The 27470-nt window shown below is 34.4% G+C and overlaps 4 protein-coding genes across 5 annotated transcripts; 1 reads left to right on the top strand and 3 right to left on the bottom strand.

Annotated features, from left to right (window-relative positions):
- Window positions 1–8055: 8055 nt before the first annotated feature.
- LOC140809371 (ubiquitin-conjugating enzyme E2 20-like) lies at window positions 8056–9756 on the bottom strand. 2 transcript variants are annotated; one of them, XM_073166969.1, is made up of 7 exons: window positions 9452–9756; window positions 9122–9149; window positions 8793–9020; window positions 8640–8703; window positions 8433–8492; window positions 8209–8293; window positions 8056–8176 (listed from the first exon to the last, which is right to left on the bottom strand). In XM_073166969.1, the coding sequence occupies exons 1-6, from the start codon at window positions 9589–9591 to the stop codon at window positions 8250–8252; spliced, it is 564 nt and encodes a 187-aa protein (XP_073023070.1). In that variant the 5' UTR covers window positions 9592–9756; the 3' UTR covers window positions 8056–8176; window positions 8209–8249. The 2 variants fall into 2 exon arrangements, with proteins under 2 accessions (XP_073023070.1, XP_073023069.1); XM_073166968.1 differs by having other exon boundaries at window positions 8056–8293.
- A 2036-nt stretch (window positions 9757–11792) lies between these two features.
- Window positions 11793–14231, top strand: LOC140810413 (uncharacterized). Its single transcript, XM_073168278.1, has 2 exons — window positions 11793–12093; window positions 12148–14231. Exons 1-2 carry the CDS (start codon window positions 11793–11795, stop codon window positions 14229–14231), a joined length of 2385 nt encoding a protein of 794 aa, XP_073024379.1.
- Window positions 14232–16004: 1773 nt separating this feature from the next.
- Window positions 16005–16921, bottom strand: LOC140810585 (metalloendoproteinase 1-like). The gene has a single exon (XM_073168428.1). It carries the CDS (start codon window positions 16911–16913, stop codon window positions 16038–16040), a length of 876 nt encoding a protein of 291 aa, XP_073024529.1. The 5' UTR covers window positions 16914–16921; the 3' UTR covers window positions 16005–16037.
- Window positions 16922–18131: 1210 nt separating this feature from the next.
- Window positions 18132–22955, bottom strand: LOC140809488 (hexokinase-3-like). Its single transcript, XM_073167137.1, has 9 exons — window positions 22367–22955; window positions 21104–21254; window positions 20825–21007; window positions 20667–20741; window positions 19930–20085; window positions 19730–19828; window positions 19496–19623; window positions 18805–18886; window positions 18132–18711 (listed from the first exon to the last, which is right to left on the bottom strand). Exons 1-9 carry the CDS (start codon window positions 22651–22653, stop codon window positions 18346–18348), a joined length of 1527 nt encoding a protein of 508 aa, XP_073023238.1. The 5' UTR covers window positions 22654–22955; the 3' UTR covers window positions 18132–18345.
- Between the last annotated feature and the right edge of the window lie 4515 nt (window positions 22956–27470).

A 27470-nucleotide genomic window follows, 5' to 3' on the forward strand; every position in this document is an offset into this window, starting at 1 on the left:
TATGCATTGAAGCATAAATTGTCTCAATCCATTTGCTAGAAAGTTTTATGGCTCCCTGAATTTAAAAGAATATTTCAACATAATGATTGATGACAATACAAGATATGAGATGTATATCTTTCAAAATGAAAGATGAAGTTTTAATGATTTTTAATGGATATAAGAATAAAGTATCAATAATATACAATGTGTTGTATATATTGCGACAAGTTGTTGTTGTAGTGACCCGTTCCAGAATCACCTACTAATCAAAAACTAAGCATGCAAATAACCTAATTAACAATAATCAGAGATAACAGCGGAAAAGTCAACAACAATACCGATTATACAACCCAATCGAAGTCTAATAAAATACCCAATACAACCATATCGAATCAAAACAATACCGATAAACTAAACCAACCAGCTACTCAACGTCCTCCTCCTGCTCCTCCTGAGCTGTCCAACCTGAGGCCTGCCCCGTGGGAATGGGGTGTCCAAGAATAAACAAAACCGAGGACGTGAGCGATAAGAACGCCCAGTACAAAAGTATGAGTATACAAACCTATATGAAATGCACATGCTATGATATGATACCACCCAGTACAAAAGTATGAGTATACAAACCTATATGAAATGCACATGCTATGATATGATACCAGGGTAGTCAAGAAACAGGAATCACAAAGGATCTCAAAATGCTCAGTCTAGAGGCGCCAAGTGGATAGTGCCGCGCGGTCCAACCTCTGGGTCACTGCATCCACTACAAGACAGACGTGGACCTAAAATGTCCCGGACCACCGAAGCCCTCCCGACCCGTCGGCCACTGTGTACTCTCGGTGTCCATGCGTCCACAAGACAGGGCTGAGCGGCCCCAAGATATAGCTTATCTCGAAAGAGATACAGCTCAACAGTAAAGGCTATCTCGAAGGAGATACGGCTCAACATGATATGCAATATGCATCATAACTCGTGACATAATAGCATGCATCATATGACATATAACAATGCAGCAAATACTCATGCAACACATATATGAATGTATACTCAACCAGGATATCTCGGATAGTACTTTCGTACCTCTATCACAGCAAGCCTAGCCTTACGCAACACCGCTAATCAGGTCTAGCACAAGCCTACGCATCAAAAGCATACTCAATCAATACTACCATGCTCGACTAGCAAAACCAGTACTCCCTAGTACTACCAAAGGTTTAGGGTTTACCTTCGTCCGTCGACAGCCCTTTGATGTCGATTGCCTCGTAACTCAGACGTCGCTACGCTACCACTCCTGGCAGCTCCTGGCTATCGCTCGACCAACAACTTAACCCTGGAACCTTCCAAATCTCTCACTAAAGACTCAATCTCAAGAAATGGCAATACCAAAATGAGGAATTCGAGCACTATTTATAGGCCATGTTCGGATCCTCCGAACAACACTTCGGAACGTCCGAACGCTACGTGTCCATTGGCTCTTGACAGCTCATGATCGGATCCTCCGATCATACACTTCGGACCGTCCGAACATGCACGTGTCCAGCTGCTCTTGACACCTCATGATCGGATCCATCGAACCCACTTCGGACCTTCCGAACTCTTCGGTGCTTCCGAACCATCTTCGGTCCGTCCGGTCATGACTCGGTCAAAATTACACCTTAAACCTTCTTAATCACCATTACTCCGTTAATTACCCAATTTGGAATTCGGGCTACTACAGTTGTACTCCATGGTTTTTTTTATTCCAGTTCAATTTTCTAAGTTGTGTACACTTAAAACTTTAAATTTGCAAGATATTAAATCTTGAATTAAGTTTTTTTTTTTTATGATTTTACACTCGAAATAGAATTCGTGATTCCAAGTTCTAAGTTTTTTAAGCAAACATGCTTAAATATATTTGCAAGATATTTAAAATCTTGAATTTAGATTTCTAAGTTAAAACACTTAAAATTTAGAAACTTAGAAGTTTCAACATCAACCAACAACAAGTGAAGTGATAAATTTGAAAAATACAATGTTGTCAAATTTGATAATAATATATAAGGTTTGAATTATTTAAGCAAGAATGATTAAATCAAAACTTAACAAGATATAAAATATTGAATTTAGATTTATAAGTTCATATTGCTTAAAATCGATAAATTTATGGTTACCCAAATTTGTGGGAGGGAAGCTTTTGACAACTGTATTTGAACTACATCATTTTCCTTTCTCTTTTCTTTTTACTTTAATTCTACATGCTAATTTTTTAAGCTTTGACGCTTAAAAATAAGCGAGTGAGTCTCATGTGAGACCGTCTCACGGGTCATAATCCGTGAGACGGGTCAACACTACCCATATTCACAATAAAAAGTAATATTCTTAGCATAAAAAGTAATATTTTTTCATTGGTGATCCAAATAAGATATCCGTCTCACAAATACGACCCGTGAGACCGTCTCACACAAGTTTTTGCCTAAAAATAAAAAAATTACAAGATATAAATTCTTTTGTTTGGATTTTCTAAGTTTACGCTTAAATTTCAAACATTAGAATTATATTAAAAAATAGTTTTGAATTATTTAAAAAAATTGTATTTAAATCCAAGTTTATAAGAAATTATTTCTTGGATTCAGGTTTATAACTTTTAACGTTTATAATTCAAATTTGATAGCACTCTATTATACATTTCAAAGTTTGTCCAACTTCAAAAATATCATAAAGTCCTATAAATAAAGTGTAGGGTACAGTATTTAAGGTAAAAATATCATGCTAAAATATGACACATAAATAAAAAAAATAATGGTAGGTCTGAACATATACGTCAAATACAAAATATCGTGCTAAACTTAATCTCCAATGTCGTTATCATTTTTGATTTAGTGAAATCATAAGATATGTTAACAGATTGTTGTATATAGTCTTGGATGGAGATCAAATATATGGTTTTTATGAGGAATGAGCTTAAAATCTACAAAATAAATTTTCATAGTTGTAACTCAACCTTGTTGATTGAAGATCCTAAGATCTTGATTTAGTATCACAACAAAATTATGATAACTTGAACTAACACTGGGGAATTATTTCCTTCTCATTCATAGGACGATGAGTGTATTAACCTACTAATCTAGTGAGATTAAGCATTGTATTTTAAGTTATTTAATTACCTATAAAAGATAAAGTTTGGTAGTATACGATTAAAGAGAAATCACCTATGTGAGTGTGAGGACGAGTTGTTTTAAAGAAACATTTATGAAATCAAGATGTGTTCAATAACAAAAATGGACACAACCGAAAAACCAAAAGAAAATAATGGATATATTATTGTGTAGGTACTGTTGTCTGGTTTTACACAAACCGACAAAAAGTTCAAGACATCATTTTCACTTAGTGACTTAGTAAATCTGATATTATTTTGCCAAGAAGGTTTAAAGCCAAAAATCACCTCTCTTGATGTGATGATCTTATTAGTAAACTCTCTTTTGACATCAAGTGCATTCATACATTAATTTAATTCATATAGAGGATTGTTAGAATATTTGAGTTGAATGAATAAAAATGAAGTAAAAGAAAATACAAAAAAAAAAAAAAAAACTTGACTTGAGAAGAACGTTCAAATGTGTCCTGAAAGCTGTGAGGAAGTTTCTCCAGCAGCAATGGAGGTCCAAAGGCGCCTAGGCACCCGTTAAGCAACGATGTTTACCAAGAGTTGAGAATTTCCATGAATCTTTGTCACCAAAATATATCTCTTGGGCACATTTTCGAGATTTGTGACTTAAATATCAATCAATCTGAATGAATTAATGAGAAAAGAAGAGCATTTTCATTCATTTTAAACTCCTTCTTCTTTCTTCTCAAAATGGATTTTGCTTCATTTTCTGTTAATGGAACTTGTGATTTTTAGTACTATTATCAAAAATTGAAATTTGTTGTATGTTGAGAGACAAGTGTCATATTTTGTGAGCTCCATGTGCATGACAAATTTGTGTCAATAACAAAGATTTTCTCTTATCTCAACTTCAAATTTTCCGACATATCTTCATGAGTTTAGTCATCTTCAGGTTCAGTTCAAATGAAGATGTTAAGTAGAATCTCCATCAAAAAAATATCAACTGAAGCCAAGAAATATTCAATAACTGATAGTTCCCGAAAAGGATATTGGTTTCAGGTTGAATCAAATTCCACTCCAATTGTGAATCGGATTAATTGCTTTAAAATGAATCCGGAATTATTTTAATACGGTACCACAACTAGTTCAACACCGATTTCGTATAAATATATATTTAATTAATAAATAAATTAAGGTTTGACATGAGACATATATATCATTTTGGTCTCGATCTGTTTCAATCTAGCTTATTAGTTTCAGTTTTGGATTGAATTACGCTCACAGTCCGCTAAATCCGGAAACGATCCAATACATTATTATACATAATTGGTTTGGTTTGGTGAACCAATCTGATCTGGTCCAGATCATGCCTAGGTAAAACCTGTAAGTATAAATGAGTGAGATTTTAAATTGATTATATTAAATTTGAAAAGTCATTTTTTAACTTTCGAGAGCAAAAATGACTATCATTAATTTTGACATACTCTTTAAAAATAAGTGATTATGAATTTTACCTTCACAACTTTAAATATATTTATATATTTTTTCTAGTAAAACGTATATCCCAATCAAATATTTATCAGAGCGGATTAATAATATTTTTAATAGGATGGAATAAAAATCCAAAAATATCAATGAGTAATCATATTCCAATCATATGAGCGAGTTGAACAAAAACCAAAATGGAAACCTTCCTAAACTTGTATCCCAACTCGAAATAAGTTTATAATTTTATTACAAGTTTGATCATTTAATCATATTATATTCTTTAACGTTAAATTTAACCTCTTGAATCTAAAGGACATCAATGAGTAATCCATAATCGATGACCATGTGACCCTCGATTTTTTAACCGTACAATGGTAGCAGTTTATAATATTTTGTGATTTTTGAAATACAATACAAATTTGGTCATTGGGCATAACCTTTTAGGCCTTCGTTTATAATTTAATTCTTTAAAACTAGATTCGTCAAAATCTCATTTTGATAGAACCTGTCGATCACGCTCCATGCCAGGTGATATAACCGGGTGAAAAGGGGGTGTGAGACTGGTGGACAATTTCCTTGTGTTAGGTTGTGAATATGATAAGGAATAAGAGTCTAGTGAGATGTGTCCAAATCAGATGTTTTTTCTTCTCAGAAAAACAAATATTGACATGTAAACACGAAGATAAGCACGTGAATGAGCGTCTGAGAGATGTCTAACATGACCAGTCTGATGCTAAAGTCAGCGGGTGGGTGAGAATAAACTATGTAGCAAAGAGAAAAAATGTTGTAGGAATGGTGTGTGCAAGATATATATGTGAATGAATATTTTAAATTTGAGCAAACTTGATATTTATAGCAAGAAATCAATGATAACTTTGTTTTCAGTGACCACTTATTAATTATGGCAAGATGGTTGTCCACGTCTTATTTTCTAACAACTTTTCTGACACGCCAAATTAGGGGTGTCAATCGGGTGGGTTGGGTCGGGTTGCGGGTCAACCCGCAAATTTTTTTTTTTTTTTTTTCAAACCGAACCCAACCCGAACCCGAAGCAACCCAAAAACCCCCAACCCGAACACGAACCCGTCTAACCCAACTCAACCCGTCTAACCCGTCTAACCCGATTTTTTTTTATTTTTTTAAAAAAAATTAATGAAAAAAAATCGAAAAAATAAAAAATAATAATAAATATAGAAAAAAAATATAATCGTTTAGCTGACTATATAGCGACGGTTTTTATTTAAACCGTCGCAATTGAAACCGTCGCCGATTTATATGAGCGACGGTTTACTCTAATAGTTTAGGGTTTAGGGTATTAGCGACGGTTTTAGCAAACAGTCGCTAATAGTTTAGGGTTTAGGGTTTAGGGTTCGGGGTTTTAGCAAACTGTCTATAAATTGTCGCGTTTAGAGTCGTTTTTAACATTTGCACTTAGTCATCCTGAGTGTTTATTAAATTGATATATCCGTTATCCTTACAATCAAAAAAAATGTCAGAACAAATCATATTTAGACGAAATTACAAACAATTTGTGGTTCCTAATAAAAAGTACAAAATTGTTGATGTCAATCGAAAAAAGAGTCTTGAATACTACGAACCATTTGTATTTCCTACGCAAGTCTCGCAAGTTGTGTATTTGACTTATCCAACAACAAAGAGAGCAGAATCAGATTGGATGCATGTGAGTACTCTACGTAGGCGAGCTTATGTCACTGATGTTGAGCCAAATACTGAGCATAATCAAATTGATGCGAACGATGTATTTCAAAATCATGGGAGCTATACGTTCACACACATCAACATGTAGATGGATCTTTCGTTGACACGCGATCCCGCCTGCTCCACGTAAGTTTATTAAATTTCGTTATTTTCATCAACGCTACATTAAAAAAATTCAATTTGATTCATTTTAAATCAACATCACAGGAGGAGATGGAGCGTTACATGGCTGATTCATTTTGTATGAAATACTTGTATTATTATTTACAGATTAATAATATGATTACATTTCTCAAATTTTGTTAATTTTTTTTGGATTATACAGCACAATATATTTGTATTTCAGATTTAAATAATTATAACATTTAAAAAAAAAAATATTTGCGACAGTTTTTGTTGAAACCGTCGCAAAATTAGCGACATTTTATACAAACCGTCGCTAAGTAGCGACAGGTATTAACAAAAACGTCGCCGATCTTGATCGGCGACGGTTTTGTTAATACCCGTCGCTATTAGCGACGGTTGTACTCAAAATCCGTCGCTATTATACTCTGGGTCTAGAAAATAGTTATATAAATTGTAAAATTTTTTTAAAAAAAAACATGATGGGTTGGGTGGGTCCGGTGGGTCGGGTCATTGGGTGACCTGATATTTTTTTCAGGTCAACCCGGGGCAACCCGAACCCACCCGAGAAATTTTTTTTTTTTCGGGTTTGCATTCGGGTCGACCCGTTTCGACCCGAACCCGAAAACCCCCAACCCAAACCCGATATTTTTCGTGTCGTCTCGTGTCGGGTTAGCGTGTCGGGTTCATTTTTGACACCCCTACGCCAAATCCATGTGATTCTGACAGTAATGAGTACCAAAATAAGGTATCTCATACTTGCACACTCGAGTGCGGTGCTATTATCGAGGTAACCCGGGTAGAAAGACATTATTCCTGAACTTGTCTGGAAGTTCGGGCTTCTGGTAGCTCGAGGTATATGCCCGACTGCAAATAGGCCGGACAAATGATGTCTCGGACATATATTTGGTCGGTTATCTGTCAGATTGACCCAAAACTTCTCATAACATGATCCATAATTCAGAATCATCGGGCCTCCCAGGAGGTATCACCATGGATGAATACAAGAATTAGAGTTGAGATATACTTGAACTTAATGTAACAAATTATATATATAACAAAAAAGTCATAACATTATACTGTTGAATGAAATTGTGTTCTAGAGACTTTGGGTGTTGAAAAGTTTAACTTTAGTGGGCCAAGTAAAAAACTTGCATATATAATTTAAAAAAAAAAAATTGGGGTGAGCTATAGGCCTGGACTGATCTAAGCTAAATCCGTCCATGCACTATGTTTGGCATATGCACGTTATAAAAACGTAGACATAAATAATAGCACCCACAGAAAATCCACTGCAGTATACGAGCAATGCAATATTTCTACTACACATATCCAGATTGTGTCTAGTACTGATATTTATTATTGGTGCGTCGAGAGCCTCTATATAAGCATGCACAGCCTTGGAGTTGAGGAGGCAGCGGTAATAATCACATTTGTAGCAGTGGTGGTAGTGGATAACTGGTTTTTACTTTAACATGTTCCCAAAATACTCTGCTTTTGAATTGAGGAATCCGTTATTTTTAAATTTATTTCAATATAGCTGGTCTTATATGTTTTAGATAGATTGAATTTTTTTTTAAAGCAAAGCCCTTCGTCGTAGCGAAATTCATCAATATGATGTTTGAGGAACGGATATTGAAACTTGAAAGGAACAAATCATGTAAAGTTCGGAAGCCAAGATTTTTCTATTAATGAAAAGAACAAGAAAAAACAATAAAAGACATCAATTTTTCCCACAAGCAAAGAACTATGCTAACATGTAGAAAACAATCTCTTCATTCCCCAACCATTCTTCCCCTCCAAATAAGTACTTGATCAACATTTGACAGCAGAAAACATCTCCACTGATAAAACTTTAGGCAGATTGCTTGTACAATTTCTCAACCATCTTCCTATATTCTGCAATTGACAAAACAACAAAACTCAAATCAGACACACATACTGCACAGCTCTTCAGGGAATTATAAAACCACAAGTACCATGAATTTATCAAGGCAAGTGATAGATCTCAAGTACAAGTGTTAGCGTGTGATATTACCTCCTTGGTTTTCCCACAGTGAAGCCGCCGCAGTGTTCAGCGGTGAGCTTGTATTTGGCTCTAGGATACCATCAGAAACAGGAAAACAAGATCAGACACAATCATGGAAGGCATCAAAAGAGGAAAATTCTCAGTTTTTTTAACTTCTCTAAAAATGAGTTATTGGTTCCTACATTTTAGGCCATTGATGGAAGGAAAGTGTATTACCTCCAAGTAAACTCTGAATTGATAGCAAGATGGTCCTCACATCGTAAGCAGACGACCATTTATCCTGTGAACATTACCAAATAAATAATCAACTTACATGAAATACATTAGGTAATGCATTCAAGAATACAGTAGACGCAATTCATTAGCAACCTGTAATATATCCAGGCATATGTTCCCATGCAAATCCACGTTGGGATGGAAGCAACTGGTCTCAAACTTCACCTTCGGAGGTTTAAAAGGATAATCAGCTGGAAAGGAAAGGGATAGTTTGTATTCCGTTCCTTCGAAAACAGTATCTTTGCTACCCGTAATTGTTCCTTTCCAGCAGAAAATGTTGTCCTCCTCCGGAAAAGCTGATATGTCGGCATCACCACCCATCTAAAGATAATTCCAAGAAAAACAACATTGAAAAAATAAATTCAGGACACCCAAAAATTCATGTAAAAGAAAAGTTCTAGGTTGAATTTCATAGTCCTCACCATAAGTGCCATGAGCTCAGATTGTAACCTGCTCATTGAACCAACAAGAGTTAGACTTTTGCCGTAACATCAGAGTACCAAGGGCAAATTACAAATATTTGGTAACGAAACTTTTTTTAAACCCAAATCAAGAAATATACGCTATTAAAAATCCATCTACCCTCGATGAATTCAATCGACCAAGCCCTTTCAGATTAAAACAAATTCAGGGTGAGAGGTCATAATCACCCTAAAATACAACATATTAATCATATGGTAAGAGTTTACAGAATCAATAGAAATTTCACGAAAATTAGGGCAAGAAAAATTCCAGAATTCACCGACTCTTACCTTCTCAAAACAGACTGGGTATCCACGGTTTTCGCGGTGGGTACAGGCTGCTTTGATGGCGTCGCCGCCGGAGCTTCAGCCGTTGTGGTGTTTGTGTTGGGGTTTCTGTCTTGGTTGTAGGAGTTGTTAACAGCGGACATCTTTAATCCCTAGTCTGTTTGACTCCTAAAATCGAGTTCGAGATTTGAAAAATGGAGTGTCGGAAATGCAAGATTTCGTCGAAATAGAAGAAGAATGGACGGGATCTGTTCTTCTTCTTAGAGTAGCAAACGGCGGAGAGATCTGAAAAAGGAGTGAATTGATGTATAAAATGATGCCCATACTTTAGGTTATGAATTTCAAATTAAAATATTGACCGTTACAGAATATGCGGAAAAGTCTTGCTGTGTAACGGCTATATTTGATTTCATTTTATATTTTAATGAGAGGCTGAACAGACCCGTGGGGCGTTCAAAGTGTCTTGAGTATTTAATTTCAAGTTCGAGTTTGGCTCGCGAAAATATCAAGATATTCAAGACCGTGCTGGAAAATCTCGAAATTGTTTATAGCATAATTTTATGTTTTAAAATTTTTGTATTTATATGGACACAAATACCCTTAAATTGTATTATATTATATGTATGTGTGTGTTTTGTTATTCGTACAGCTCTCAAGTTACTCTAATACACAATTAAAACTCGAACTCGACTTAAGTACATAGTCGAGCTAGTTAAACTCGAGTTCAATCAAATCAAGTTCTAACCAGCCACTCTCAACTAGCTTGATTCAATTCTACCCATATTTTATATGTAGCTTTCATTGATATGTGTAATGTTTTAAATAGAAGAATTCTTAAGAATAATATTAAAAATTATGAAGGTTTATTCGGAGATGAAAAATGATTAAGTGATATAGAAAATGAATTGGTGGATAATTAATTATTTGATGAATTTTGTTGTGGAGAAATTGAATGATTATATGAATAAATGATATCAATTAGTAATATAAATTGTCCTATTTGATGTGCAATAAAATAGAATGTCTAAAATTTCTTAATTATGTATATTAATTATATGTCTCCAAAGTTTTTGAATTTGTAATTTAAGTTTCAATAAAATCAATTTCAAAGTCGACTCGTGTATTTAAACTCCACTCTTACAAGATCGTGCATTATTCCACCACTCAACAAACAGGCTCCTCTTCCACAGAATAATTTCACTACATTCATAATGATGAATCATCGGTTGATGTTGTAAAACTCGCAAATTTCAAACTGGTTGTATTATTTTTGTACTCAAAATTTGTATTAAGTTATCAAGTTTTTATTTAAGATAATCTAAAGTTGTGTGAGATAATTAAATCTTTATGTACAATTATCCAACGAGTTCAAAATTTAAGAAAATCATATGTTTACATGGGCGGATTTAGTGTAGGGCGAACAGGGGCCACGGCCCCCCCAAAAAATTTTAAAAAAAAATTTAGTATATATTAATTTTTTTTAAACTAAATATATAAACAGATATATATATATGTGGCCCCCCCAAAATGAAAGATACGTCCATGTATCTCAGTGGCTAAAGCCAATTATAACAATTGTTCCACCCGATTTCGAAACCTGATCACTACAAAAAAACGGACACCATAGCGACGGTTTTGTTAAAACCGTCGTTATAATAGCGACGGTGTTTACACAAACCGTCGCAGATCGGCGACGGTTTGGTTAAACCCGTCGCTATATAGCGACGGGTTTGCAAAAACCCTACGGTTCTTAATAAAACCGTCGCTATTTTTCTATATATACCGCCCTTACCGAACATTTTCTTAAACGATTTTGTCCATATCAGGTAGTTGTTATACTCTTATCAATTTTTTCGGAGTATCGATTTTTTTTATTTTGTACTGACATTGTTTCGTATTTATCTCGTAGATTTGCTCGTCGATGTGATCTTCTATCTGGTTCTTCGTGGGCTGTATTGCTGTAATTAATTAGTTTGTTCCATCTTTTAATATTTTGCTCTTTGTTTTATTGATGTAATTAATTAGTTTGTAATTTGTTCTACCTGTTTTCAGATTGATTTCCTCACTATTTCCAGTCACCGGCAAAGCTCCCCGGCGTCTTCTTCGGCGAGCCGCCGTCCCGGGTCAGCTAACAACTGGATTCAGGTGCGTTTTTGGTAATTATTGCTGGAAATAATTGATAGTACTCATACTTATTTTCAGAAAGCAGGTAATTCTACATCCTCTTGAACTTATGGATTATTGAATTCATGTTTGATTTATGAGATTTTATTGTGTTATGATGTTAGTTGATTTAAACGATCAGATTTTATTTATTGTTTCAGGTGTAGTTTTTTTTTCATAAATGGGAAAATCTGGTACAATTGATAAATTCTTTAAGAGGAAGATACCAAATCAATTAGATTCACCCAACTCTACAGCTCAGTCCATAGCCTCGGATGATAATCTTCCACCTGAGGTTGAGTCTCAAAAGTTTAGAAAGGTTGAAAATACCGGGGTTGATCTTAACTTGTTAGAGCGTGATCCAAGATTGCGTCGACAAATATGGGAATACGCTCCCAATGAGCAAGAGGAAATTCGTCGAGCTTATCTAAATCTGAAAGCATTTCAGCCAATACTTTCAGAATACCCACTAAACAAAAACAGTCTTCATCCTCGCAGGTTTCAATCGTCCTGATATGAGCTTTTTCCTTGGTTAGAGTATTCCCTAGCAAAAGATAAAGCTTTCTGCTTTCCATGCTTTATCTTTAACAAGCCATTTGGATGTCCGAAGCAAACTGCATTTACAGTTGATGGATTTGATAATTGGAAGAAGGTTCGAAGTGGAAAAACATGTTCTTTCCAATGCCATATTGGAAAAGATAATGTATCATCACCCCATCGTATTGCAGAAAAGGCATGTGATGATTTAATGAACCAACCTCGACATATACAAAGATTTTTCGACAAAGTTAGCTCAGAAACAGTTGCAAGAAATCGTCTTCGGTTGAAAGTTGGTATACATGTAGTTCGGTTGCTTGCACTTCAAGGCGTTCCTTTTCGAGGTCATGATGAGAGCTCTAATTCATCTAATCGTGGAAATTTTCTTGAATTTCTTGATATTGTGGCCTTGTATAATGATGAACTTTCATGTGCAATAGAGAAAGCCCCGAAAAATGCCAAGCACACATGCCATGATATTCAAAAGCAAATACTTCACATGTTCTCAATCCGAATGAAAAATATAATTCGTGAAGAAATTGCAGGGAGCAAGTATTGCATAGTCGTCGATGAAGCTCGTGATGAGTCGAAAAGAGAACAATTGTCTATAGTGTTGAGGTTTGTGGACAAAGATGGATGCATACAAGAACGTTTTTTTGGGCTTGTTCATGTGTCAAATACGACAGCTTTGACATTAAAGAATGCTATATATTCTTCTTTGGCACATTACAATTTGGATGTTCAAAATATTAGAGGTCAAGGTTATGATGGTGCTAGCAATATGAGGGGTGAGTTCAATGGATTGCAAGCTTTGATTTTGAAAGATTGTAAGTCGGCTTATTATGTTCATTGCTTTGCCCATAGACTGCAGTTGGCTCTTGTTGGAGCAACAAAAAATGTAACTCCCATTCATCAGTTTTTCGATAAATTAACTTTCATAGTTAATATTGTTGGTGCTTCGTGCAAGCGTAATGATGAATTGAAGGAAGCTCACACAGATGACATTGCTCACTTGATTTCTATTAATGAACTTGAGACAGGGAATGGACTTAATCAGTTGTGCACTTTACAATGGGCAGCTGACATGCGTTGGAGTTCTCATTTTAGATCTGTGTCGAGCTTGATCAAGATGTTTAGTGCATCATGTACGGTATTGCTCAAAGTTATGGAAGATGGGCTTCCTTCCCAACGAGCAGATGCAACATCTGTTTATGATGAAATGACTTCATTTGATTTTGTATTCATCTTGCATCTTATGAGAGAAATTATGGAGATCACAGATGTTCTTTGTCAGACATTGCAACGTAAGTCTCAAGACATTTTGAATGCAATGGAGCTAGTGTCATCTACAAAAAAATTACTTCAAGAGCTAAGGGATGACAAATGGGATGATTTGCTTGAAAAAGTGAAGTCTTTTTGCGTGGCTCGTAATATTGATGTTCCTGATTTTAGTGCTCAATATGTTGATAGGCGAGGTAGAGCTCGTCGTCATCAAGGCAATTTCACCATTGAGCATCATTATCGGGTAGACTTATTTTATGCTACGATAGATTCACAAATGCAAGAAATTAATGTGCGTTTTAATGAAGATGCGGTGGAGTTACTTATGCTTAGTTCTGCCTTAAATCCTCAAAATGCATGTGACTCATTGAGATATCTGGATATATGCAAATTGGTTGAAAAGTTTTATCCACAAGATTTTACTAGTGACGAAAAAGAGCGACTAGAGATGCAGTTGAAGCATTATGAGCATAATGTAGTTATAGGGCCATACTACAAAAGTCTTTCAACTCTTTCTGAGTTGTGTCAATGGTTGGTGAAGACTAAAAAAGCTGATATATACGACCTTGTTTTTAGAGTGATCGTGCTTGTGTTGACTCTTCCAGTTTCTACAGCTACTACAGAACGATCATTCTCAGCTATGAATATCGTCAAAACTCGGCTTCGGAGCAAAATGGAGGATGCTTTTCTCTCGGATGCATTGATGATATTTATTGAAAGAGAAATTGCTAAAAATATTTGTATTGATACTATCATTGAAGATTTTGAAAACTTTAAGGAACGTCGAATTCCTTTTAGTTAGAAATACTTTTGTTAAGAAACGTACGGTTGATGTTTTGTTCAATATAACCCGTAGAATTTTTGTCTTTTCCATTCTAAATTTTTGTTTGTCTTTTATAAGCGGCCCCCCAGTGTCGAAATCATAGATCCGCCCCTGTATATCTATATTTCGATTTTTGGGATATATAGATAGAAGATAAAAATATAAGATAAGGATAATGAGATAGATAATAGATAATATCTATCTTAGATTCAAAATTTAAATTCAAAGGTTTAAACTTCATGATAATGCATGATCAAGATAGCGATAATCCCTTATAAATAAGAGGCCTCCCCCCATTCGAAAATCACACCACATTTGAAAGCAAAATTTCGAAACGTGCTCTCTGTACTCTCTCCATATTTTCGAAAGTTAGTTTTCCAAATTCTGCCAAGTAACGAAGCTCTGCAGCAGTCCAAATTCAGGCTCAGTTTCGAAATCCTACCATCACCAGTTCTCGTTTTTCGAATTATTCACAAGTGGGTTCTTGTTATACTATAATTTGCACGCTTGTCCTTCATAAGTGTGCTTTTGTTATGCATATATTCTTTCGTAATGGAGTTTTTGTTATATTATAATTTGTGTACGAATCTCCCTTCAGCTTTTTTTTTTTTGCTAGTTCGTTCGAGCATAATTCATTTTTCACGATATGTTTTCTTCAAGATTTGTCAAGTTATTATGTTCAAAGCACTGTTAGAATTCCATTGGATATGGGAAATGATTTCTGGACTATGACCCTTATACGGTGGGATGACAACCGTTGTACGGCTTCACTTTGTAGAAGATTAACATATTGGACATGACATCACTCCTTAGAGGATTAACATATATGAAAATGATATCAGGAAACCATGAAAATGAGATAAATCTCAGTGCTAAACAAATATGTTATACGGGTATGATATGTGGTGATATGTTATGATTATGAAGTAAGAATATTCGTTATTATTCAAGTTATTATATGTTATGTAAAATTTGAATTTAATTATATGTATATGTTGCTACATGTCTCGAACGGCCTCTCACTTACTGAGATTTCTCAAAATACTCATCATTTATTTTCTCTCTCTACATATAAGAACGAAAAACAAATGAAAGAAGAAGCATATGATGTTTGATTGCAATTGTGCTCCTTATAATGATTTTTTATTTTTAATGTAATAATCAGAAATCGATATGGCGATTGCCAGTAATCTATCATTTACTTGTTGCAAAAATTTATTACGTGATATGTCAATGTGTACCTGATCTGTGAAAAGTGACGTCGATTTTAGTTATTAATGTACTGACATCCAAATTCAAAGCCAAACAAGCGATTAGACTAAATTAAAGTAGCCATGATTATTCGATATCAAATCAACAATTAGATCAAAATAGTCAAATTAAAATTTATTGTAATAAAACCAAAATTTGAAAATTTAGTGAATCAAAACTCAAAATTAAACAAATAAATAGAACCAAAAAAAAGAACTATTTCTCCTAAAAATAATTATGTTATCACTATATTTCCATTTATTATCTTATTTATTTTCATTTTATAAATATTTTATCATCTCACCCCACAAACTTGGTGGTGTCTGAGTCTCTCATAGTCTCATATCAAAATTAATTTTTTGACCAACATGCAACCATGATCAAACAAAATAAAATCAAATTCAGAAGAAGAAGAAATACATATAGAAAATTATTACAAAAAGTAAATATGAAAAAAAAAAAAAAGTACAAGATAAAGAAAAGATTTTATTTATTTATTTATTTAATATCAATTTATTAACCAATAAAGAATAATTAATTATTGGGGTAAAGGGCCTTAATCCCGTCGATATCATCTTGAGTGAAATTCTTCCTCGGTTCTCCATATTCTACATGCGGAAACATGACAGCATTCCGATCAGTGCTATGCCCTAACCCTAGAATATGTCCTACTTCATGCAGTGCAACGGCCTGAATATCTATTGTCCCCTGCCGAACTTCAGTATCCCAGATCTCATCTGCATCGAAGTGAAACCTCCCATCTGGTGGATAAAACGCGTGCGCCAAGAGCCCTCCCTCGCCGTCGAACGGGTACCCGTCCCCATGGTCCCAACTCTTGAACCCTATCTTTATATCACCACTAACGTAACCATAAGTGATTATAAATCTGAACGGTGAGATTAGAGACCATTTGAGTAACGCGATCACAATCGGGACCTTTGCATCTGGTCTGGTGTCAGGGGAGTACGAAAACGTGAGATTTCTCTTGCCCGGGGGCCATGGTCTAACAAGTCGATAGCGAGATGATATCGACAGGTGATCTTTTTCGAAACTGTGATTCACTTCGGAGTTTCTTATGAAATAATGATCTGGGGTTCCGCAACGAGGTTTCGACATCAGGTTCAGTGTTTCTTGATCGAGAACTCCCGTGACTTTAAGTTTGAAAAACGTTTGGTACTCCTTGACACCTGATTCCAGCTCGTCGTCGAAGAAATCATCGTTCATGTGGATTGAATTGGCGGGGTTCACGTATCCAAGATAAGATAGGAACTTCTTTAACTCAATCAAGCCATTTGCGTGGTCTCCCATTCGGGTTCCATTCAAATCCTTGAGAAATTCATGGTGTGCATGGCAGATGATAAGAATAGCAGACAAGACAAGAATGTATAAAAAAGAAATTTTGGAGGTCATGATTTTGATTTCTTTGCACGCCAATGCTGTGTGTGTTCTTCGAGAACTTCCCCCTGCCACCGACCCCAATTTATAATTATGACTTTTCTAGCTATTTTCGTAATCTCCAAACACTTTAAATTATATTGTTACAATTAGATTCAATTATGCATGCCTTAAAATTGTCTTTACGACAAAAATCCTGATAAAATTAAGCAGAAACATTTACAGCTGAAATAATAAAAAATTGAACAAAGATCTAATTAAAATTTCGTCCATCACCAGCCCCAAAACTAGTCATATTCTTCTTCCTCTATCTGTTCTTCCGGTTTATCTGGGAATGAGGAGTAAGGAGTTAGTGATTCATCACTCAACAAGTTGAGTTCGTTTGAGTACATACATAACAAAATACATGAATTTCGAAACACATACTATGCATAATATGACTCATATCACAAGCATATCTTTGACAAAAAAATTCTTATAAATAATGAAATTAAAAAAAGGGGGTAGTGGTAATTAAAAGGACCCAAAATAGACATGGTAATCCGGTATCTTTGAGAATTTAAAATGATACGATAATTAATTGGGAGAAACAAAAAAAAAGATACAAGGTTTTAAATTCGAAAATTTTAAATTTTAATTTAGAATTTAAGATCTAATAAATTCAATTCCAAATTAAAATATGTTATCAAAAAATTGAATAGGATCCGAGTTCTAATTCGTATTTGTTATTTTTCTAATTCGTATTTGTTATTTTATTTTGTTTTATAAATATTTTTAAAGTATACTTTATTTTTTATAAAATTATGAGGGGGGCAAGGGGCTTCAACCTAGCCACTCATCCCCCAAAATAACCTGTGGAAAAAAATTGACTACTCTCCGTCACACCTACCCGTTAAGAAAACGAAAACACGTCGCCCCTAAATACATAATCCTTTTTTTTGTCGATGATACTATGTTGTTTGGGTTCGTTATGAAAACGAAAACCAATCGTCTCCCCGAATACATAATCCTTCCGTTTTTCGTCGATGATACTTTATCGTTTGGGACAGTTGACCATGCTACTAGCGAGAATCTTCGAGAGGTTCTTCAGGTTTATGTCCCATATAGATCAGTTGTATAGCAGATGACGAGCATATATAAGTTAAGAGGACAAGAGTGTAAGGAAAAGCAAATTTGATTTCTTGCAACACATGATAAATTATTACAACTTTGTTTGATGTTTGAACACATGTGTAAACCAAACCATATCAGCATTAACATTTAATGAATGAATTACAACGTACAATATAAATACAGAGTGGAAGAGATACCATATTTCAAAACTTCTAAATTCTAAAATATAATATGATTGAGGATTTATATAACCTATGAAATCTCCCCTTGAGCAAACTATAAATGATATATGCATTTTACAAATTTACAGAAGATGCAAAAATCAACAAATATTTCATGTAACCACAGCTGATGGTGCATGAGACGCAGCAAGAAGGGCAGCCCCTATACCCGAACCGTTTTCTGTAACTTTAATAATGACATGAGGAGCTATATGCTCCCCTAATATTTGTTCCATCGCTTCGTTCAGATACTCTCTGAACATCGTATAGTTTGTATACAAACCCCCTTCGACTGCCACTACAGTTCTTTTCATCTTGTTTTGCCTCGTTTTTGCATTCGAAATTCCACCACTTCCATCACGGCCAATCTTTTTTAGGATTCCGACAATACCAGCAGCTACTAATCTAGCTGCTCGGCATGTCACTATATCACACAGTTTGACAACAAGTTTCCGGACATTAAGGGGAACATCGGGGATCTGAAAGGTAAAATTACGACAAAAATTGGAAAAAGATACCGTCACATCTGCCATACTTGAGACGAAACACTAATGGAATGAATGTGTTCATACCTCGAGAGTGTCTCGCAAGATTTTGGCCACCTCCCTCAAGTCAGGGGAATTGTCCTCGTGCATAGCAGCCATCAAAGGTGTCCTGAAATGTTCAAACCAATGACGCAAATATTAAAATCCATGTGTAAACCGTCAACTACAGTAGTGATACATGAACTCACTGAATGCCAAAGCCGTAACTGAGAGAGACCGCCGATGGGTTAATACGTGCAAATTATTGGACAGAACAAAATTACAATGCTAATAGCTTTGCTCCGACATACGAACAGGAAAATTTTGAAGTACAGTAAAATAAGTACATTCCACTCAAAATGCACAATCTGGAATTCCTTGCTCTTGAAAAATAAGGCCTTAATTTCAGATCTTTCAAAACGCTTGCATGCGTACGGACATTTTATTAATTTCATCCATCAATCATTCAATAGCACGAAAGCTATACAGGTGTAAAATCTAACTGATTTTTAAAAAATCCTTGAGCCAAATAACATACTCCTTTCATATTCCAATTAGAAACTCATCCACTAGTATCAAATGTTTTCTTCGATCTTGCAGTACTGATTCAGAAAGTGACTAAAGATGATGCATCTCAAATTTTAAATATGGGATTTCGATCTAGAATTATCACGTACAAAAAAGAGAGCGAATAAATCGTGATAGTAAAAGATAAAAAACCTAACAATTAGATTAGTACCTCAAGATGAAGGGCTCGTGTAACTTGGAGGAAGCGGGTCCAAAAACATCCGACTCCTGTGACATCTGAAGCATAACTCTTCTAACAATGTCTCCTAAATACATTCCCGATATCATTTTTTCGAAACCCTAAAGCATGATAATCAACAATTGACCATTATAAAGTTAAGTAGACGAATTTTAACTAAATTGTAAAAGGGAAAAGGAAAAGGAAAAAGAAAAAAACTGATCTCACTTGATCATTGGGGTTAGGACTATCAGCATCCAAGTCGACATCAAATTGTGTTTTCGGCAAATGAGATGACCAAAAATTTCCCCATTCCATGTTAACTACCTAAATAGATTAAGAATATTGCAAAATAGTTAAGCTCAAAAGAAAACTGTGTAAATGGGGAATATTAATCAAAAGCGTAATCAATGTGCTAGAAAGAATACCATGCCTCCAGAATTTGCAAAAAGACCTTGACACTTGATGATGGCATCTGCTCGTTCTAAATAGCAGGCATTGGTACCTGTCCCTATTATCACAGCAGCGACGGTGTCCTCATCATGATAATGACCCAGGGCCAAGGTCCCTACGGTGTCATTTATCTGTTTAAACAAGAATTAGTTCGTTCAAATATTCTTTGAAGTAAACAGTGACGAAGCAGGAACCATTATCTGATTAAAGAATAAATAAAACATCTAATGATAAATTTGAATTGAATTATTAGGTTGATCGCTTGCTATTGTACCAAATTATAGCAAATATGGTAGTAGCTCGACTCAAATCTTTTAGAGTATAACAGACCAAGAATTATGGTAAAGAGCCACAAACATAAACACCACAAACAATAAAGTTGACAGATAGACAAATGCAGAGCGACAATCATATTGCAAATGGAAGGATGTATCATAAACATGTCACCTAAAGACAGCGGTAACTAGCCAAAGGTCACATAAAGGGCATGCCAAAATGCAATCCAACAGAGTAGAAGGAAAAAGGTAATCAACACTTCAACATATCACAATAACCCATCCAAGAAACTGTATTGCAACTTTTCGGCACTACAATTGAGATGATGTAATGAACATATAGAGTCAAGTCAATAATCTACCCCTTGACCAAGAGTAATGGGAAACTCGAATTATCATCCACATAAATGTCAAAGATTATGAACTTGAATGCTTACAAGTGCAGCCACTCGCATATCCAGGCCTTTTAGAGACATTGCTTGCTGTAGGCACTGAGAGACATCCCTTCCAACCTGACATTTGGCACGATGAAACGAGTTTCAAGATTTAAAATTAGTAAAAGTTGAGTCATCAACGTAAACCAAATTGAACTAACCGTGTCTTCAATAGAAAATCTTTTCGTCCATTTTGTTAAAATCCCCGACGACAAAGAGGTGTGTTTCACAGGAAATGAAAAGGTGAAACCAAGTTCCCTGCCTTCTCCTCGCGAAGGCTCAGAAGTATTATTTTCCCTTTCAACAAAATCCTTCATTGTTGCTGCTATATAACCAAAAAGCTCCTACAATTGGAGATACAACAAAGAGAGAAACATCAATAATTTATTCTGTATTACATTCATATCAGGAATTCTTGTGGACTATAGGAACTTGCTCACCTCGCTTGTGCTGCTCATCAACTGTTCTGGAATGGGTTGCTCATCTACTTCACACCCAATAACAGCAGAAGGTTGACCCCCCAACTGAACACGCAAGACCCGGAAATTTGTACCACCAAGATCAATTGCGTAATAAGTTCCCTTCTCATTCCTGGGAAAATAATTTCTCAAGTTTAGGGGGTAACACTTACAATTCTGAAATGCCTAATTAACACCCAGCTTGCAGCATGGAACAAGTAACAAAAAACCCGAGATTTCCAAAACAATGGATTAAATTTAAAAAAAAAAAACACAACCAACCATGGTAATTTTCAAGTGAAGCATAATCACAGAATAATGCGATAATGCATGCAACAAAAACTCGTCAACCATAGAGGACACAATACACATGAAACATTTGGCCTAGCAATGTGTGATTTCTAAACTGGATCACATGATCAGACGAGAATTGAAAAGGACAATAAACAAAATGGAGTAAGACAAACAGATTACAAAAACAACTAGAAAAGATATTCTCTAATAGAGATAGTTCCGGTCATGGAAATTGTCATAGTTAACATCAAATGAATATAACCGAGGTGATGAGTAGGAAATTGCTATATCACACAGTCCCATAGCTGGCATGTAACAAGATCCAGCCGAGAGACTTGACCAGCACAAGCTTTAATAATTTTTATTTTTCCTAGATAGATAGAGGTAAATGTGGCAAAAATATATGATCCAAAGCTTAATATACGAATTACACTGGATAAGGTAGAATGAAAAACAAGAAATCATAAATCGATTACCGCAGCTTCAGATGAGGGATCCCTAATTCTATACATAATCTAATAATTGAAGGCGCAACCAAACTAATAACTAAAAGCATCGCATTTTTACAAGAAATCCGGGGATATGCATCGAATGCTCCGTAAAAACAAGTGAGGAAAATGAAGACGTGACTAAAGATTAAAATTTAAAATCACCCAGAGAATGCAGAAAATGTCAAGAATCACAACATTTGAAAAAAAAAATGATTTTTTTAATCCAACGTTTCAAAATAAAATCATCGGAGAAAGAGAAAAGACACATACAAATACTAATATTAAAAATAAAATAAACGCTAACTTTGAACATCAAAGCAGTCAAAAACCAGCCACAATTCGATTAATGGACACATGCAAGTTTCAAAAGAAACACATACAAAAATACGTATACAAACACGTACAAATTCAAAAACTAATAATAAAATAAATACAGATATAAAAAAATCCATGCTTTTACCCAGTGGGGAGGGTGTCCACGTAGGTAAGCAGCATCTTGAGCTTAGAACCACCCTCAGAAGCAAGCCCCGCGTGCATCTCAACTACCATAGCATCGACCACCTGGCGCAGCCGCCCCACGGGGGTGGCACAGCTCTCTTCGAACTCCTCCAACACCCTCACCACCCTACTCCACCCAATCCACCGCCTTGCCCTCCTCCCCACAATCATCGCCGAGGCCACGCACGCCACCGCCGCACAACCAGCGGCTAACGCCACCACCACCTTCCCCACGCACGACGCCGTCATTCCCTATCACTGACTATATCCGTGCCCCCCTTTCGATTAAAAAGACGACGTATCAATCAATCATCTTCACCAAAAAGCAAATAAAAAAGCTTCTCCTTTCAGAACAAGCGATCAAGACACAACGACGTTTCAAGAACACGATTTTTCCCTGTAACTTCCCCTCCGATGAAAAATACGGCGGCTGACAGAGAAACTCCGGAGCAAGGGACCACAAAACACGGCGTATCCGGCCGTCGGCGGCTCCAAAACCTTCGACTGCGGAGAAACGAAGTAGACTTCGGCTGGAACAAAAAGTTGAAGAGAGAGAGAGAGCAACGGTGAGAGTGGTTTGGAAAGCGAGCCCCCTGCTGGGTACTTAAATGAACACCGAAGTGACATATTTGCCCCTGAGGAATCAGCAAAATGCCTGATTTGTTCTGGTTTGACTACGTAGAAGATTGAGAAAATTTATGCCAAACGGACCCTCAGTCGAAATTACGAAATTGCCACTGCCTTTTAATTCAAATTTGAAGTTGGAATGAAATTGTTAAATCTTTGAAAAAAAATGGAGAATTTTGATTAATTGACCTATATAGGCTACAAGGATGGGGACTTTTCCTTGTACTATAATTTAGTATGTCCAAGTTGAGTTTCCAATTTGGATTCCTAGTGCTTCATTATTAAGTTGTCATGTTGCAATATGATTTATTTAGACTAGTACAAATAATTTTATTAGTCAACTAAATAAATAACTTGAACGATTATAAGTCGTAAGTTAATTAGCATGAGCTTTAATTCATACGCATTTATCACTACTGGTCATGAGCAGTATGTTGGTAGAGCATGATCTTTAGCCCATGGATTATCACTCATAAAATATTTTATTATTGCATAGTGGTAAGGTTTTGAGTATTTGTTTGGTTAAAAAAAAATAAAATGATATATTTCTATTAGTATAAATTTTATTTTTTTAATAAAAATTAAACTAATAAAAACTCTTTTTTCTACCCAAAAAAAAAACTTTTTTCTTTGTCCATGGATTTTAAAAATGATGTTACACCATGAATGATATATGTCGGTGTTTGTAATACATATGATAGTGTTTTTACAGCTTTGTCAAAAAAAAATATAATTGTTAGTAATGATGCAATTCAAAACTTTTAAATCAAACAGTTAAAAGCTACGTTTCGATTGCTCAACATGGATAATTTTTACTTCCAACTTGATATAACAAGAAAAACTTAAATACTGAGAACAACTCTGTAAGCCACTAATCCGATAAATAAAAAATACACACACTAGCTATGTGACCGAAGAAATATTAGTGTGTGAAATTGATAATTTCAGCAACCTCTCGGACGTGGGCAAAATGGACATTAGAGGTAGATTGTGGTGTGTGTACTTTTTGTTTTGCTCAGATTCTCTCATCCCCTGGTACATGTTTATTTCGAGTCACGTTACATATAAAACGAGATTTATATTAAAAAAATTAAAATATAAAAATTTTAATACGAAATTTTATTTATCAAAATCTCGTATTAAGTTTAATATAAAATCTCATTAAATAATAAAAAAAACTTTCGATAATATATTTGTTATATTTTTAACATTATTTATATTTATTAAAAAAGGCTGGGCTGGGGACTACACGCGCATCAGGGCATAACGGCGACCGTGTAGCTGCGTACACTGTTCCAGCTGTCATCCGCTAATTCACAGCTATGCACACAAAAAAGCCACTGCCCCAAACAGCTTACTCTTTGTATCCCACCATATATTATAATTTCACCTTTTTATATATATACAAGTACAAATGAATTTCCTTTTTTTAAAAAAAAGTACAAATGAATTTATTATTTTTTTTTAAAAAAGGATTGAGCAAGTAAACAAAAAACAGGGACGAAATATACAAAGATTAAATCAAACATACAACTCAAATCAATTTAAGAAACTAATCGACACAGGCGGAGCCATGTGTTGCGACCGGGCGGCTTGTTTTTTTCCGATATTTTTTATACATAAAATTGTCTTATTTTCCGATAACTCGGATCTCCATTTATCAATATTAGCTCAACCATGATTTAAAAAATTCTAACCTGAATAAAAATGAAAACATGGCTCCATCACCGCTAATCGAGATTATCCAAATGAACATGTTCATAGGAGTTGCGAGCTTCTCATCGAGGTTGTCCAAAAAAACATGCAAACGCAACTTACATAGGATATAGATCTTCTTCCACGTTAGTTATGAGCTTTCCATATAGCATAAATCGTGCTAGAGAATGTGAATAGCTGAGTTTTGTTGATAGGAGAGAGCGAGATGACACACGTGCTTCAACTATTCACGAGAAAAGTTTGTGTGTGATATGTTGAAATGTTTGATCTTAATGAATAGAAATTAAGTAAATTAAAAGATAGAAGAGAAAAACTCGTTCGAATAAAAACAAAATAAAATGGTGCACATTTATCAATATATGTGATGATGTTTATTAATTTTTCGGTCGACCAAATATATATTATTAAATATTCGACTTAATAATCTTCTTTTAACTTTTCGAGATCTCGTGTCACTCTCTATTTTTTCTTGTGGTGGACATGGTGAATGTAGAGGAAAAAATAGTTGGCAGTTAATTAGGGTTTTTGTTGCCCTTTTCTTCAAAACGAAAAGGAGGTAATAAAGGAAATTCCCTCCTTGTATGATGATTTCTCTGGCCTGTTTTTGAAAATTATATCAGGCTATACAGCATCTCGTTTCCAAATGAAAATGAAATTTATTTTAATTGAATGTCGAACTTGAGAGATTAATTCGAGATAATCTTTAATATATTTCATGAGTTAACTATGCTCATATTTATAATAAAATTTAATAACGAGAGTCTAAAATGTAATTTTAAAACGATAAAACAAAAATAATACTAGTAGGCTATACATGTAATTTAAGAGTGAGATTTACGAGCATTAATTCCACGTGATTACGGTATAACCTCATTTAAATCTATCATTTCAAATTGCAGTATAATCTTTCGTTATTTGTCGTAATTACGACATGACATTATTTAAATATGATCAATTCAAATTACAACATATAATAATACATTTATTAATTTTTACAATTATCACATTATTTTTATTTAAAAATATTATATAAACACGTAACATGTATGTTCGATGCACAATTAATGAACTCGTGCTTAATGTGCTGCTTTTTTAATTATTCATTTTATATAAATTGGCTCTTGGGAACTCTAAAACCTAGCTACTAACGTTGATTAATTTTAATTTCTCCCGTTTAGCCTTTTAATTTTGTGAATAATACATGTATACTTACGGGTTTTATCTTTGACAAACATATCATGGTTAGCCAGCTACTTTATATTTTCAATTTATAATATCAATTAACGATTTTTTTTTTTTTTTTTCATTTACTTCCATTATATTTGATATATTCGACACTTACATCATTTACATGATAGTATCATATTATATATATATATATATATATATATGAGCAATGATACCCTGCACACCTCTTCCCTGCACACCTGTGGGCGCCTGCCTACGTGGCACACCCACAACCACACAAAATTTTTTGTTTTGTTTTTTAAAAAAAAGGCTGACCAATCATGCACCGCCACGTAGGCGGTGCTAATGGAACCCTGCACACCTGGTGTGCAGGGTAACAAATTCGTGTATTATATATATATATATATATATATATATATATATATATATATATATATATATTATTGAATTGTTGCATGGTTGGGTAAAATATTAATTGATTGCATTGATGAAATTGATTTGTGTTGTGTAAAATAATTAATGCCCATAATAAGTCATTGAAGACCATTGTGTAATAAAAAAAATAAATTATTGTAACTTCCCATTGTATATTTTTTTTGAATAAATCTTGTGCTAGGAAATTTCTTGGATTTTCAATTATAGTAATATCCTACAAAATTATCTTAATTTTGTACTTTACTTTTTTAAAACACCAATAGTGATGTATTATGCAGTATAATATGTACTAATCGAAAGTCAAATACATACACACATATATATAAATATAGTATGCAATAGAAAGTCAAATACACACACACATATGTGTGTGTGTGTATTTGACTTTCTATTGTCTATTACCTATTGACTACAACAAGCTGCTCGGTCCAACTTTGGTAATTCCGACTATATTTTCAAATACACCGAAAAAATTTTATGAGACAGATCTCATATTTAGATCATCCATGAAAATATTGTTTTTTTACAAAAAAAAATATTACTTATTATTGTAAACATAGTTATAGTTGATCCGTCTCATGGATAAAGATATGTGATATCATCTCACAAGAGACGTACCATTTCAAATATATGCGTTGAAAAAAAATGTAAACAATAATAAATAGATATCATATTATGAGAGTTGACTATGGAAAATTTAAATTTAAGTATTCTAAGTAGGAAAATGGTCAATGATATATAGATTATTTTAAATAAAAAGGTTGAGAACAAACATAAAACTACATAAATAAATAACTACAATATCTATATCTATATGTTAAAATTGAAGGGGTTTTGTTATGTTTGTATGACCAATCTTTCTTTTTTAGTTTTTGATGATTATTTATTTTAAGACTTTTGTATTTTTTTTTACATTTTACCATTTATTTTTTTCTTTTAACTAATTTAAGTACTCCATTAAACTACTAAAATATGAATCCATCCACCACTATTTGGACAAATTTAAGTAATCCATTAAATTAAACTACTAAAATAATTATTTGTGGTGATCGAGAAGGTCATTATCACCAAATTGGATAAATTAATTGTTTGAAATTTAC

This window comes from Primulina eburnea, chromosome 13 (assembly GCF_022965805.1).
Source record: "Primulina eburnea isolate SZY01 chromosome 13, ASM2296580v1, whole genome shotgun sequence".
Lineage (NCBI taxonomy): Eukaryota > Viridiplantae > Streptophyta > Magnoliopsida > Lamiales > Gesneriaceae > Primulina > Primulina eburnea.

What these genes read in the sequence shown, in the direction of transcription:
- LOC140810413 (XM_073168278.1), top strand. Translation starts at nt 11,793, where the DNA reads ATGGGAAAATCTGGTACAATTGATAAATTCTTTAAGAGGAAGATACCA. An exon ending in ATACCCACTAAACAAAAACA is followed by an intron (nt 12,094 to 12,147) that starts GTCTTCATCCTC and finishes TTCCTTGGTTAG; the next exon opens with AGTATTCCCTAGCAAAAGAT.
- LOC140809371 (XM_073166969.1), bottom strand. Translation starts at nt 9,591, where the DNA reads ATGTCCGCTGTTAACAACTCCTACAACCAAGACAGAAACCCCAACACA. An exon ending in TATGCCTGGATATATTACAG is followed by an intron (nt 8,704 to 8,792) that starts GTTGCTAATGAA and finishes TAATGTTCACAG; the next exon opens with GATAAATGGTCGTCTGCTTA. An exon ending in ACTGTGGGAAAACCAAGGAG is followed by an intron (nt 8,294 to 8,432) that starts GTAATATCACAC and finishes TGTCAATTGCAG; the next exon opens with AATATAGGAAGATGGTTGAG.
- LOC140809488 (XM_073167137.1), bottom strand. Translation starts at nt 22,653, where the DNA reads ATGACGGCGTCGTGCGTGGGGAAGGTGGTGGTGGCGTTAGCCGCTGGT. An exon ending in ATATGCGAGTGGCTGCACTT is followed by an intron (nt 20,086 to 20,666) that starts GTAAGCATTCAA and finishes TTGTTTAAACAG; the next exon opens with ATAAATGACACCGTAGGGAC. An exon ending in TTGCAAATTCTGGAGGCATG is followed by an intron (nt 19,829 to 19,929) that starts GTATTCTTTCTA and finishes TAATCTATTTAG; the next exon opens with GTAGTTAACATGGAATGGGG.
- LOC140810585 (XM_073168428.1), bottom strand. Translation starts at nt 16,913, where the DNA reads ATGACCTCCAAAATTTCTTTTTTATACATTCTTGTCTTGTCTGCTATT.